The 14,485-nt window shown below is 52.6% G+C and overlaps 1 protein-coding gene across 1 annotated transcript in view; it reads left to right on the top strand.

The window, feature by feature from the left end:
- Window positions 1–13,403, top strand: part of Lmod1 (leiomodin 1) — a 36,907-nt gene extending 23,504 nt beyond the window's left edge. Inside the window, exons 2-3 of the mRNA XM_042701222.1 lie at window positions 9,367–10,845; window positions 12,689–13,403. Of these exons, the coding sequence (XP_042557156.1) occupies window positions 9,367–10,845; window positions 12,689–12,715 (1,506 nt within the window). The 3' untranslated portion in view covers window positions 12,716–13,403. The remainder of the gene's footprint in view (window positions 1–9,366; window positions 10,846–12,688) is intronic.
- Window positions 13,404–14,485: the final 1,082 nt, after the last annotated feature.

The following is a 14,485-nucleotide window of genomic DNA, read 5'->3' on the forward strand; positions in this document are numbered from 1 at the left end:
AAGGGGTTTGCGACAAGCTTCCCAGCGTGAGTCATGAGACCAGGCAAAACACGGAGGTCGAAGGGCCACAGAGTTGAACTGCCTTTTCTTCGGCAGGGAGGGCCTGCACAAGACCCTTTAGACCCAGCAGTGGGCTGTCCATGACCCCTAACAAAAGCCAGGGTAAAGCTGTTGGGCCACAGTCTCCCTGGAAATCCTTTGCTCGCAGTAGAATGCAGATTCCCAGGGGGAGTCAGGGTGCAGGTGAGAAGCCATCTCTTCTATTCTTCCTTCTTTTCTGCTGGCTTCTCCGGGGGTCAGGTCACCTCTCCCCACACATCCCCCCTTTGCCTAGAAGTCCTGGCCCATTAAGACTGCAAGCAGTCAAAGATCTCCAGCCTACAGAGTGCAAGAGTCCAGCTGCCCACGTTGGCACATCTCGTATTGCCTTCCCGAAGCCATCTCTGCAGCTTATCCTTACAAAGGCAGGGTGGACACGGAGATTTAGACTCTGCATCAAGTAAGACCCTTCACATAAATGGAGAGAGGAAGGGTGGCCTCCAGCTCTAGATCCTCCTGCCTCAGCCTTTCTGAGCACTGAGATGAAAGTCTATTTTTGAAGATAATCTTGTGTCCCAAGTCGGGTGGGCAGGGATCTGGATGAGACCTGAGAACCAAGGAGATAGAAGTCGTGTCGTAAAAGAGCACATTTCAAGGGGCAGCCCAGAGAAAAGCTGCTAAAGATAGTGGCCTATGGAAGGGGAGTGCTGGGAATTAACTTCTCAGCTTGAAGTCCCTAGTCTGGTAAACCACAGATGACCACTTCCCAGCTTCTGTCCTTTGGGATAAAGTGGTAAAGGTAGAGAAACAAGTGGCTGGCAGGCCTCTAACCCACACCACAGCCTCGCGCCTCTGATCACGCTGGTTTCTCCTTGTTTGCTGCTTTCCATCAGGGAACACCAACAGTGGGCAGCTGTGGGACCAGCCATGCTGACCCAGCTGCCTCCTGCTCCACCTCCCTCCCTTGCTCTGGACCTCCTCAAGGCTGCTGCCTTAGCCGGCAATGCTCACATTGAACATATTTAACATATACAGGGTATGCCCTGCAGGCACACGTGGCATTGGGCCAGCCTGGCCTGAGCCCAGTTCTAGAAGACAAGGGGACCACAGCAGTGGGCACCAACTGGTCAGGGATACCTACATCCTGAACTCAGAAGGGGGGGCTTTATTTGGGGGCTTGTTGTCTTCTAGATAGGGTGTGAATAGCTCGGCAGAGTTTTGTCTTGGTCCCGCTGTCAGAACCCGGGGTGAGATCCACTCTTCCCATATATCCATCCAACACCCTCTCCTCTCCTCAAAGGCCCATCTGCCCAGGTAGCACGCTCTCTCCACCAGCCCTGCTCCCCAGGTACCTGTGGCCTAAGTGTTAACAAACTAAGGGTTTGCAGGGTGATTCTGGAAACCATGCTGAGAAAATAGGTGCGGTTTTTCAAATCCACAGTTCCCCACTAGACACCAGATCCATTGGCAACCTATCCTTTTATGATCCGTTCATTTGTGCTCAGTTTCACATTCTGTAAACTCACCTGATCTTCACCATTCTAAACTAATTATTTGTCTTCCTTCAGTGGACATTGTTCACTCAACACCTCATTCATTCACTCAGCAATTATTAGGTGCTACTATGTGCTAGGCACTATGCTATGTGCTGGACAGTCAGCGACTAATAGAGTATACTTCATGACTCAGACTCAGTGGGGAAGATAGACACTAAAAGAGGGTGACTCCCCAAAGCAGTCCATACTGCATGGCTCTGCTGATTATGGATGATGTGGGGAGTGGGGCAGGATGAAATGGGGTGCAGAAATTAATGTTGGTACAAAGACCCAGTTGGAGGATGGAGCCTGGGAATAAGGAGGTTAGAAGGTGGGGCTCTGTATTTATTGGCCAAACTCCTCTTCCACCTCAGGGATCAGCCAGTTGTCCCTGCCAGTTCAGTACCCCTGCCATCCCTTCAGGAGGGGCCTCCCAACTCTGCTTCCTACCTGTCACCTCCCTGAAAAAAGGGAGGGACTTCCTCCAGCCTAGAGTTTGCTTCTCTTAGAAACCCAGGTGGATCTTCCCAGTGGTCATCAGGATTCCTCTTCAGTCTGGCTCTATGCCCCAGCCTCAAGGGAGGGGAGAGAGCAACACAGGTTGATGGCGTGGCTCAAGTGGTAAAGCAAAACCCTGAGCTCAAACCCCAGTGCCACCAACAAAACAAAACCAGGATGCCCAGAAAGCCCTCACGTCTTATGAGAGAGTCCTTAGTCCTAAATTAGAAATTCTATTTTGAGTCCCAATCCGTGTGTGTGTGTGTGTGTGCGCGCATGCACACTTGTGTGTAACCAGGGTCTCACACTCTTTCTCACTCAGCTTTCTTGCTCAAGGCTAGCCATTCAACCACACCTCCAACCCAGCATTTTTGCTGGAGACAGAGTCTTGCAGATTCTCTGCTGGACTGGCTTGGAATCATGATCCTCAGGACTCCTGGAGGAGCTAGGATCACAGGCACGAGCCACCAGCGCCTGGCTCTCTATTCTTTTGTGTTTGCTCACTCTTGTTATTTGACACAGGGTCTCACTATGTAGCCAGTGCTGGTTTCAAACTCGGGGTCCTGCTTCTGCCTCTCAAATGCTAAGATTACAGATACGAACCACCATGCCTGGCTTGTACTCCCAGTGTGGACGGGAACTCAGTGTATGTGTGGGGGTTTGTGTATAAGCCCTGGAACATTCCAAATAGTATGTTTATAGAGAGGTTAACTGGGGTGTGAAGTTAGAGTCTCACTCTACTCTTATTTCCCGTTTTCTTCCCCCTTTTCCAGCCAAGCCTCAGTTTCTCCACCAGCCCCTTACAGCTAGCAGGGGTGAGTGGAAGGGCTTTCTCACAACTCATCCTGCCAGGGCCAGGGCAATGGGTAAGTTTTCCCTGAGTCAGGAGCTCTGAAGTAGAAGAAGCCACCAGCATGAGAGGCCCAGGGAATGGTCAGCGCTGGGGCAAGTGAAAAGCAGGCTGCTAGGACGTGCCAAGGCCCTGACGCTGAGCCACCGTCAGACAGGGATTGAGGAACTTCCACCTGGGAGTGGCTAATCAAGGGGCCGTGTAGCTTTTCTGGGTAGCGACATGGGCTGAAGGCATGGCTCTTGTGGTAGAGCACTTGCTTAGCAAGTTCCAAGTCATTGGGCCAATCTAAAGAGATGGGGTCAGCCAGGACAGTAACCCCATGGGGGTGTTTGTCCCTCAGTGCCCTCTGCTGTAGACACCTGGCAAGCCCGCCCTCCTGCTGCCATGTTCCCTAGATGGCAAGGGCAAGACCCAGAGTCATGGAACGCTGAGCCTCCATCTTACCGGACGAAGCTGCTAGAAAATGAGCAAGGAGCCAGGAGCCGGTGGCTCACGCCTGTAATCCTAGCTACTCAGGAGGCTGAGATCTGAGGATCGTGGTTCAAAGCGGGCAGGAAAGCCCGTGAGACTCTTATCTCCAATAAACCACTAGAAAACCAGAAGTGGTGCTGTGGCTCAAGCAGTAGAGCGCTCGCCTTGCGCTGAAGAGCGCAGAGACAGTGCCCAAGCCCAGAGTTCAAGCCCTATGACCGACAAAAAAAAAAAAAAAAAAGAAAAGAAAAGAGGATGAGCAAGCCTTCTTAATAGACTGGCTCTAGAGGATGGGCAGGGCTCAAGAGTTGCAGCTGATTGGCTCTGCCGGTAGGATTGTGCCTGTGCCCACACCACTGCTTCCCACCTCTGTCACCACTTGGGTGCTAGGGGTCACCGGAGGGCTTCTCAAAGCAACCTGTCCCTCCCTCACCTCTCCTGGTAGGTGTCTGGTATCTGACATGCATTTCATCCCCTCAGAAAAGTACCAAGATGGTTCCATTGGCCACTGGGTGTTAACTTTCACCCTGGTGAACCCTTCTAAGATCCTAAGCAACGAGGACAGGAAGTCGCATGGGAGAGAAGGGACAGGCCCAGCTCAGCACCAGCTTAGTTCCTATCCAAGTCTTGCTTGACCTTGGGAGCTGTGAGGAGCCCCGGGTGGGAGGGGCTAACTGCACGCGAGACAACAGGTTCAGGGGTGCTAAACAACTCACCTTGGACATTTTGCTAGTTGGGGGGCAAAACTGGGGTTTGCACACGAGCTGACTGCCTGCAGAGTCAATGGGCTCTGTGAGCAGAAGATTTCTAGAACTCTCCCAGCTTTCCCAGAAGGAACAGGGTTGGAAGGACCTTGCTAAAGACAATGATGTTGACAGGGCTGTCAGATGAACCTCAGAACTGTGGCCTGCAGGCCTGGGGACTGAGGTGCCTAGATCCCTCTCAGATGGGGCCCTAGGAATGCTACTGCCCCTAGCCAGCAGTGACACTCCCAGAAACTTTGTCAGGAGAATCTAGATCCCTCTTCTTGGAAATGCATAGAAACACTGGCATCCCCTGTGGAAGGAGACAGGAGGAAGTCCTCACTAACTGCAGCCCAGGCACCATACCAGCCTGGGAAGCCAGCTGCTCTCCCAGGGGATCTGTGGCCAGCTTCTCCCTTGTCCAGGTAGGTGACACTGGCCACTGTGGCACCTGGTACTAGGACATAGCAGGAGTGGGGCCAGGGCCTCTGCCGGGAAGGCTTTGTGGGAAGAGCAGGGGAATGGAATCCTGGGTTGTGAAACCAGCATAGGACCAGGAAGGCCAGGTGGCTGGAGGATTGCTCACAGGGCGCAGGGCTGGGGGTGCCACCCATTTTCCTGGCCTTGTTAGAAATAACCTTGATCCAGGGGAAGAGGATGTGGGCAGTGCCAGCCCTCAAGAACTGGCACTGCCTAGAGTCTGGGAAGGGACCAGGTTGCTAAAGCCTGGGAAGAGGGTCTGCCAAAAGCAGTCAAGAATTGGAAGACCTCCCCCAACTCCCTGCCCCCTCCAACTCCCTGCCCCTAGCCTAGGGCTGGAGCTGGGGTGTTAGTCTTCCTCCTTCTCCTCCTTCCCATCCTTTCTTACTTTCCTCCCCTTCCTCCTCCTAGTGATGAGACAGAAAGGAAGAGAAGGCCAAGATGGCCATGCACGGGCTGGCTTGAGCTGACAGATCTCAGCAGCACAGAGACTTGGCCCCTGTCCTCGGCGACTTCTCTCAGATAGACATCTGCCTCGTCTCCTCCTTCAGCAGCGGAGATAGTGAAATGGCGTCTTCTCTGTAATCCTATGACTTCAGATGAAGTGGTACCCGGAGGCCCCAGTGAGATGGGAGATGTGTGTTCTGCCAACTGACCCCACTAGCCATAGACCCCAACTTTGTGTGACCAACACACACCACGACCATGGTGTGGCCACAGCCTGACAAAAGTTGCTTCTCACCTCTGACCCTCATGCTAGGGCCCCCCCTGGGTCACAGGCCACTAGAGGCTTTCCAATGTCATCCTTCCCTTCCCTTTGTGCAGAACTCCCCCAACACCCCTGTGGGATTCCCCTAACACTTAGGCTTTCTCCAGGGGGAGAAAAAATTACTGCCACTTCAGTCTCTCACCTGGAGGCAGACAGACTTTCATACTACGGAAGTTCTTGCTTCTATCCAACCTAAACTCCTCTTTGCTGTAAGGGACAGAAGGTCAAGTAAGGTCTAGAGACAGAAACATAGGCAAAAATAACCTCCGGAGGTCACCAGGATGCACTACGAGTTCTAGAAACAAAAAGCACTTGGCCTGGCCTCCCTCTCAGATAAGCACCAAGGAGGCAGCTTCGCTATGTGCCGCGAGGAGCTCCTCCACAGCAATCCCAGCCCAGGAGAACGCTGGGCTCCCTCGCCTTTTAAGGCAAGGTCTGAGCTCTCTGCTGCGAGCTACAGCAAGCCCCAGCCCCAGCCCCACTCATTCCTGGCTATTTGGAGGAAACCGATGATTAATCAGCCCTTCTCCCCTCCCCCACTCCCACCCCAGCCTGTTTTCCATTAGGTTCTTTTTAAAGGGTTGGCACACCTCCTAAGCAACAGATACTTGGCTGATCCTAGCCAACCAGGACCCCTGCAAAGGGAAAGTACCAAGAGGGAGGGGCTGGATGAAGACAAAGGGGAGAGGTTAGGATGTGGGGTCTGCACCCCGGAGGTTAAAACCAGTCCCACTTGGAGAGGAAGGAAAGAGGGAAGGGAGATCTGAATGGGAGCCTTGGGTGTGCAGGCTCAGGCAGGGGAGGGGGCTGGCCTCTGGGCCTCTGTAGGTCTCAGGGGCCCCTAGGTGTCCAAAGGGTGTGGACAGGCAGGCAGGGAGGAAGGCTTGGTTCTTGCTGGGGATGGCTCGTTTTTTCCTGCGCCTGCCAGGTACAGTTGGTGGCCACTGTCTGGGTCTCAGTTTCCCTCTAAGCCGCTGAGACAGCTGCTCAGTGCACTGAGGAATTCTAACATGGGCACATTTGGGGAAGGGATGCCCAGGCAGGAGGCTTTGTTTGAGGCCAGACACCTAGAGCCTGGGTTGGAGAGACTGGTCCCCGAGCGCTTAGCTTTCCCCAGGCTTGGTTCTGAGCAGGATAGGGTGGAAGGAGAGAGGGGACCCCCTGGCCAAAGGGAACAGGTCATTATAAAAGCACCATCCAATAGGATGGGTTTCCTCATTTGCATTTTATTTGCATACTCTGCTCGTTTGGATATAATAAAGTCACCTCCACTGCTGCTCCAGGGTGATCTGAAGGGTCAGTGTCCTGGAACCCCAGAGTGAATGGGGAGTGTCCCCTGCTCCATCACCACAGCTCCAGGGAGTACCAGGGCAGCTGGACTGGGGGACAGGAGCAGGAAGGGCACATTCCAAGGCCCTTTCTCCCAGGCCCTGGGATCCTTGGCTGCCTATTGTGATTGTAGCAGATGAGCCAAAGACTTCTGCTAAATAAACCCAGGCTGGTCCCCAGTGGCATGTGTTTGCGGAGCAGGTACAAACTGTTTCCATGGAGCCAACCAACCTCTCTCTTCATTCCCGCTGAAAGGCAGTGAGGGAGGGAGGCCTATATGGGCCAGACGGTTCCTTTCTTCCTTCCTTTCTCCCCACACCCCACTAGGCACTCTTGACAGAAACCCTTCTGACATTGACACGGCCTCTTCTAGTAGAGAAGGGCCTTCCTGCAGCCCAGTTTCTCTGACCCTCCTCTAGGTTCTCATATCTTCTCTTAGGCAATCTGCTGCCTCCTCTGCTGCTCTGGTGAGGAAGGAAGCTAGTACTCTCAAACGAGGCTCACACTGAAGAGGCTTTGGTGGTGGTGGTGGTGTTTTTCTGCTGGCACTAGGGGGCTTGGACTCAGGGCCTGGTCGCTGTCCCTTAGCTTTTTCACTCAAGGCTGGCACTCTTAACACTTGAGCCACAGTTCCACTGCCAGATTTTTTACTGGTTAATTGGAAATAAGAGTCTCATTGGACTTGCCTGCCTGGGCTGGCTTTGATCTCAGATCTCAGATTCCTGAGTAGGTAGGTTTACAGGCGAGAGCCACTGGTACCCAGCCACACTTTATCAGAGAAAGAAGCAGGGTCCTGTGGCGAGGTTGGGTGGCTTTATTTCATATGAAGCTTTGCTTTAGCTGACCTTGGGTTCCAGGAATCTCCACAGAGTGTGGCTTGTTCTAAGTGAAGTTTTTACTAAAAAATAAGACAACACTGTAAATTTTAAAAGACTCGTATTTTATATATGGTACATCGTTTATTCTTTTTTTTTTTTTTTTTTGCCAGTCCTGGGGCTTGAACTCAGGGCCTGGGCTGTGTCCCTGAGCCTCTCTATGCTCAAGGCTCTACCACTTGAGCCACAGCACCACTTCTGGCCTTTTCTGTTTACGTGGTGCTGAGGAATCGAGCCCAGGGCTTCATACATGCTAGGCAAGCACTACCACTAGGCCATATTCCAGCCCACATCATTTATTCTAATTCTTGATTTCCTTGCTATTCTTTAGCTCCTTCTTATTTCAATGCTATGATTATTGTAGACAGAAATTTGAAACATCCTTAGTTGGTAAAATAAAATGTTAGCAACCCCTAGTTTCATTGTTTTAGCTTTACTTCCTTTGAAAAAAATGTATTTTCCGGTCTGGAAAGGTGGCTCAGTGATAGAATGCTTGCCTTGCATGCATGAGGCCCTGGGTTCGATTCCTCAACACCACATAAGCAGAAAAAGCTGGAAGTGGTGCTGTGGCTCAAATGGTAGATAGTTAGCCTTGAGCTGAAGAGCTGAGGGACAGCGCCCAGGCCCAGAGTTCAGGTCTCATGACTGACAAACAAAAAAAAAAAGAAAAATGTATTTTCCTGTGTTGGAAGTATAGGTTGGTACTGGAGCACTTACCCAGCATGTACAAGGCCCTGGGTTCAATTGTCAGCACTGGAACAAAAAAACAAGTATTGACATAGAAAAGTCCAATATCTGAGAGCCTCTGGCTCCCCTTAGCAGCAGTGCTGGAACTAGGGGAGAGACTTGAGGTATCTACTACAATCCAGGATGCAGGGAGGGGTGCCAAAAGCTCAGCGGACCATGTCACTGACATTTCAATGTTTATTCAAAATCAAAATTAAACCAGGTGCTGATGGTTCATGCCTATAATCCTAGCTACTCAGGAGACTGAGATCTGAGGATCACAATTTAAAGTCAGCCCAGGCACACAAATCTGAGAGATTTTTATCTCCAATTAACCAGCACAGAGCCAGAAGTGGAGTGGTAGCTCAGTGGTAAACCAGTAAAAACCTGAACACAGGCCAGGTGCCGGTGGCTCATCCCTGTTACCCTAGCTACTCAGGAGGCTGGGATCTGAAGATTGCAGTTCAAAGCCACTCTGGGCAAGAAAGTCCATGAGACTCCTATCTCCAATAAACCACTAGAAAACTGGAAGTGGTACTATGGTTCAAGTGGTAGTGTGCTAGCCTTGAGCTAAATTGCTGAGGGACAGCACTCAGGCCCAGAGTTCAAGCCCCACAACTGACAAAAACAAACAAACCTGGACACAGAGGTGTGGCTCAAGTGGTAGAGTGCCAGTCTTGAGCAAAAAAACAAAGTGTGAGCACTAGGCCCTGAGTTCAAGCCCCAGAAGGGCACTGTAGGAAGCCGTCCTCACCAATGACAAGAAAGGGCAACTGGGATCTGAGCATGCTCAGGACAGGGTCTGCAGCCTCCCTATCTGCAGGTGCTCCTTTGGCATCACATGAGCCTGAGGTCATGATCTGATGTCAGCCCATTCTGCAGCCAGAACCACACTGCTGGCTGGCTGTCGGCACTGGAGACATGCCGTCACTCTCCCCAGGCCAGATGTCCTTTGGAGATTCCAGAGCCTCTCCCACTGCTCTCCATACCCTTTCCTCTCCCTCTGTGGCCAGCTCTGCATGTTTATTTTTCTTTTCTGACTTCTTAGGAAAGCAAGCAAGCGGGGAGCAAGGCAGATGCCAAGAACGGAGAGGAAAGGGGCAGAGATGCCAACAGAAAGGCCCTGGGCCCCAGGCGGGACTCAGATCTGGGAAAGGAGCCAAAAAGGGGCGTCTTAAAGAAAAGCTTCTCCAGAGACCCCGAGGAAGCTGATGGCAGAAGTGGGGAGAAGGCTAAGGAGGAGAAGGTGATCAGGGGCATCGACAAGGGCCGGGTCAGGGCTGCGGTGGACAAGAAGGAGGCCGGGAAGGACGGGAGAGGAGAAGACAGGACGGCGCCAGTGACTGCAAGGAAGGAAGAGGAGAAGAAAGGAAGCACCAACCTGGACAGGAAGAGAGAAGACGCAAAGGAAGTGGTCAAGAAAGAGGACAGCAAGATGGCCGGAGGGGAGAGTCAGAACAAGGACACCAGACAAGAAGACAAGAAGATGAAAAGAGCGGGCACAGGCACAGACACGAAAAAGGAGGGCGAAGGGGTCCAAAGAGGAAGTGAGGACAGAGATCCCAAAGAGGAGCATGGAAAAGTCCAGAAGGACGAACCCCCACATGAAAAGGAGGCCAAGGAAGAGAAGAAGACCAAAGCAACGGAGAGGCAGCCCCCCAGTGCGGGGGAGAGGCCAGAGGAGGAGGCAGCTCCCAGCATATTTGATGAGCCGCTCGAGAAAGTGAAGAATAACGACCCAGACATGACGGAGGTGAACGTGAACAACTCAGACTGCATCACCAACGAGATCCTGGTCCGCTTCACCGAAGCCCTGGAGTTCAACACTGTGGTCAAGGTGTTCGCCTTGGCCAACACGCGAGCTGATGACCACGTGGCCTTTGCCATCGCCATCATGCTCAAGGCCAACAAGACCATCACCAGCCTCAACCTGGACTCCAATCACATCACAGGCAAAGGCATCCTGGCCATCTTCCGCGCCCTCCTGCAGAACAACACGCTCACCGAGCTGCGCTTCCACAACCAGAGGCACATCTGCGGGGGCAAGACGGAGATGGAGATCGCCAAACTGCTCAAGGAAAACACCACCCTGCTCAAGCTGGGCTACCATTTTGAGCTGGCTGGGCCCCGGATGACCGTCACCAACCTGCTCAGCCGCAACATGGACAAGCAGAGGCAGAAGCGGCTGCAAGAGCAAAGGCAGGCCCAGGAAGCGGGCGGGGAGAAGAAGGATCGGCTGGAGGTACCCAAAGCGGGGGTCCTGGCCAAGGGCTCCCCGAAGCCTTCACCCCAGCCATCTCCAAAGCCCACTCCAAAGAACTCACCCAAGAAAGGAGGTGCTCCCGCCGCCCCGCCCCCTCCTCCCCCTCCCTTGGCACCTCCCCTTATCATGGAGAACCTGAAGAACTCACTGTCACCAGCTACCCAGAGGAAGATGGGGGACAAAGTCCTCCCTGCCCAGGAGAAGAACTCACGTGACCAGCTCCTGGCTGCCATCAGGTCCAGCAACCTCAAGCAGCTGAAAAAGGCAAGTGCTTGTAGACACAGGCCTAGGCCCAGAGTGGCCAGGGAGTGAAGGACAGGCCAGGGCTGCAAAGGAACGCCACGGAGAGATGGAAATGCTTGTAGCGGGCAGCAGGCGCCTCCAGGCACCCAGGGCCTTTCAGGCCACGGCCATCCTCCTCCTGCCTCTGGCAGACCACACTGAGAGACAAGACTGGCCTGCACTGAGTGAGATTGGGGTCTCACCAATTCCTTCCTCCCTCCCTGCCTCCCCTTCCTCCCTCCCTCCCTGATGCCCTGACTCCTTTCCTTCCTTCCTTCCTTCCTTCCTTCCTTCCTTCCTTCCTTTCTTCCTTCCTTCCTTCCTTCCTTCCTTCCTTCTTCCCTCCCTCTCTCCCTCCCTTCCTCCCTTCCTTCCTTCCCTCTCTCCCTCAGTCCTTGTGTGTGTGTGAGAGACAGTATTGGGGCTTGATCTCAGGGCCTGGGCATTACTCCTTAGCTTTTCACTCAAGGCTGCCTCTCTACCAGTTGAGCCACAGCTCCACTTCTGGCCTTTTGGTGATTAATTGGAGATAAGAGTTTCACAGGCTTTTCTGCCTAGGCTGGCTTCAAACCTTGATCCTCAGATCTCAGCTTCCTGAAGAGCTAGGATTATAGGCACTCATTTTTTTCATTGAAGACGCACTTAATCTTATTTTATTCAGGGCGCATTGAGCTCTATGATGCAATGTCACATGTTACATTTGTCACAAGAGATTTATTATTAAGAGATTTATTATTATTATGTAGTTGTATAAAAGGATTTCAATTCCAGAAGTTATAAAGACAGTGCATTTTTTAACTTTTTTTTTTTTCTCAGTGTGGGGCTTGAAGTCAGGGCCTGGGCACTGTCCCTGAGCTTCTTTTGTTCAAGGCTAGCACTCTACCACTTGAGCCACAGCACAACTTCTGGCCTTTTCTGTTTATGTAGTACTGAGGAATCCAGCCCAGGGCTTTATGCATGCTGGGCAAGCTCCCTACCACTAAGCCACATTCCCAGCTCTGTATGTTTTTTGTCTTTTCTTGTTTGGTACTAGGGAATCAAACCCAGGATATTACATTTGCTAGGCAAGCACTTTGCCACCAAGCTACATCCCAGTCCAAGCCCATTTTGATCAATATCATCCCTTGCATCATTCTCCTCCAATTAGTATCTGTTAACTGTATGGGGGGGGGTTATTTGAACGTGTCCAGATATGCTTGATCAGACTCTCTCTCCCTCATCCTCCATATTAATATACTAGGTATGGTTTTTTTCTTTGTTTTACTTGGAAGTTCTTGGGTTTGAACTCAGGGCCTCACACTAGGCAGATGCTCTACCACTGAGCCACACTTCCAGCCCTCCCACTAAGATTTTATCCAGGCCTCTCAAATTGCAATCCTCCTAATCTCCACCTCCCAGGTAGCTGGGATTACAGGTGTGAAACACTGCTTCTGACTGGAGAATCTGTTCCCTACCCAGGGCCATGAACACATGACCCTCCCTGGACATTGTATTTTCATAGCCACTAGCTCCCTGAAGCCCCACTTGACTGAGAGTGTTTGGGGTCATTTCTCCATCTGACTAGACGCCCTACCCACCACACACTTCATTATTTATGACTAGACATGCAGAGACAAAGGACAGCCTCATTTGTGATTCCAGGGACCACATAGTGAGGTCTAGTCTATAAGGAAAAGGGAATGCACCTTCAGTGTCAAACACCTCATGCCTCCATCCCCCCAGATGCGATTGAGTGCCTTCCTGAAAGGGGCGTGGTGGGTCCTGCAGGGACCAGAGGCTCCCTGCCAAAACCCCTGCACTAACTCACCTCTGCTTTGTCCCACAGGTGGAGGTGCCCAAGCTGCTACAGTAGGGCCAGGCTGCTAGGCACTGGTGCCAAGGCCATGACTGCCCAGGCTCACATCCCAGGGCTGCACAGACCCTGCCCACCCCACCCTGGCTGACCTGCTGTGGCTCTTCCTGTCCTGCCACGGGGGGGAGCTCCAGGCCTGGGCCACTCTCCAGGGAGGACGCCTCATCTCTGCTTATTTTCCTTTTCTTGTCTCTGAGACTCTCCAACAGTTGCTTTGACACCTGGAGCTGAGGGTTCTGGATATGGGGAGTCCTCCATCATCACGGAGAAAATGGCACGTCTCAGGGCCCGGGTGACCGGCACACTGCAAAAGGCCTCTGATCTCACAGAGACGTCCCCCAGAGACCACACACCTACCCAGCCCTTGCCCTCCAGGGCCAGGATTCAGGCCTCTGTGGAGCCCTTGGGGCAAAGCTGCAGGGAGGGTGGCACTCTGTGGGACCGTAGGCCTGCGGGGATCCAGAGGGCAGAGCAGGAGGGACTGGGGGAACCCGCATGATGAGTAGCTGGTCTGGGCAGACAGTGCCTGGTGAAGAATGGGTTCCAGACAGGACAGACAGCAGCTGGATTGGAAGGTTTGATGCCAAAGCAGATATTTTCTTCACACCCACCTGCTGTTGTATAAATAGCTGTGTATCTGTTTTTCCATAAGATTTTGATAATATATACAAACTCTTAGCTGCGAGTAGCTGTGCCTCACCCTGTCCTGTGCTTTCGGTCCTGAATCTTGCCCTGGGCTCCCTAGAGGGTTCTCTGCCAAACCATCTGAAGTGGCCACGCAATCAGCCACCTATCAGTTCCTTTCCACCGGAAGCACAGAATGGGAAAGCCCTCGAGTAGATGCCCCTTTCCCCCAGACCAGGCCTCTCCCAGTCCTGCTCCTGTACCAGTTCGTGGGGGTGACAGGGCAGAGTAGGGGGCAGGGCCCTGGGATGGCGGGTGACAGTGCAGGACAAAGCGTAGGGCCCGCGGATGGCTATATTAGGAATGACCAGGGGTTGCTCATTCTGTGACTCTTCCTACTGTGGCTCGGGGCCAGCCCAGCCGCTCACAACAGTTCCAGGCCAAGACTGCTACACTGGGAGTCGTGGGGCCAGAGGTGTCCAAGCATCTGCAGCCTGCGCCAGCTGCGGGCCAACCTTCTGGCCTGACAGGCTCAGCACATCCACCACCGGGCATACATCGAAAAGATGTGTTGGTTAGGCACCAGTGCTTATGCATGCAATCCTAGTTACTCAGAAGGCTGAGATCTGAGGATCAGGATTCAAAGGGCAGGAAAGACCATGAGACTCTTATCTCCAATTAGCCACCAAAAAGCCAAAAAGCTGCAAGTGGAGCTATGGCTCCAGTGGTAGAGTCCTGGCCTAAAAAGTTCTTGGATAGCATCCAGGCACTGAGTTCAAGCCCCAGGACCTGAACAACAACAAAAAAGGCATGTTTTGGGGGGGCGGTGTATAGCTCATATATGCCTCACCTATGGGAGGTCCTGGGTCCCATCCCTGGCACCAAAAAAGAAAAAAAGCCTATTTTTTACTCATCTGATTTGAATGGTCTGGTGCCTCTCTGGGCATTGTAAAGCTTCCACCTTAGGACTGGATCACGTATAATTTTTCCTGTCCCACCCTCCTCCCCCACCCTCATTTGCCTCAGTAGCTGCACATTACAGTCCTGGCACCTCTGAATGAAGCAGGAGAGCTGGCTGGGCTAATTCTGGCCCAACTCAAAGGGCAGACTGGTGCTGAGGCAAAAGCTGACTCCATTCCCTTCCAC

The sequence above is a fragment of the Dipodomys spectabilis genome, unplaced genomic scaffold (genome assembly GCF_019054845.1).
Source record: "Dipodomys spectabilis isolate Male_0828 unplaced genomic scaffold, ASM1905484v1 ptg000288l, whole genome shotgun sequence".
NCBI classification, from domain to species: Eukaryota; Metazoa; Chordata; class Mammalia; order Rodentia; family Heteromyidae; genus Dipodomys; species Dipodomys spectabilis.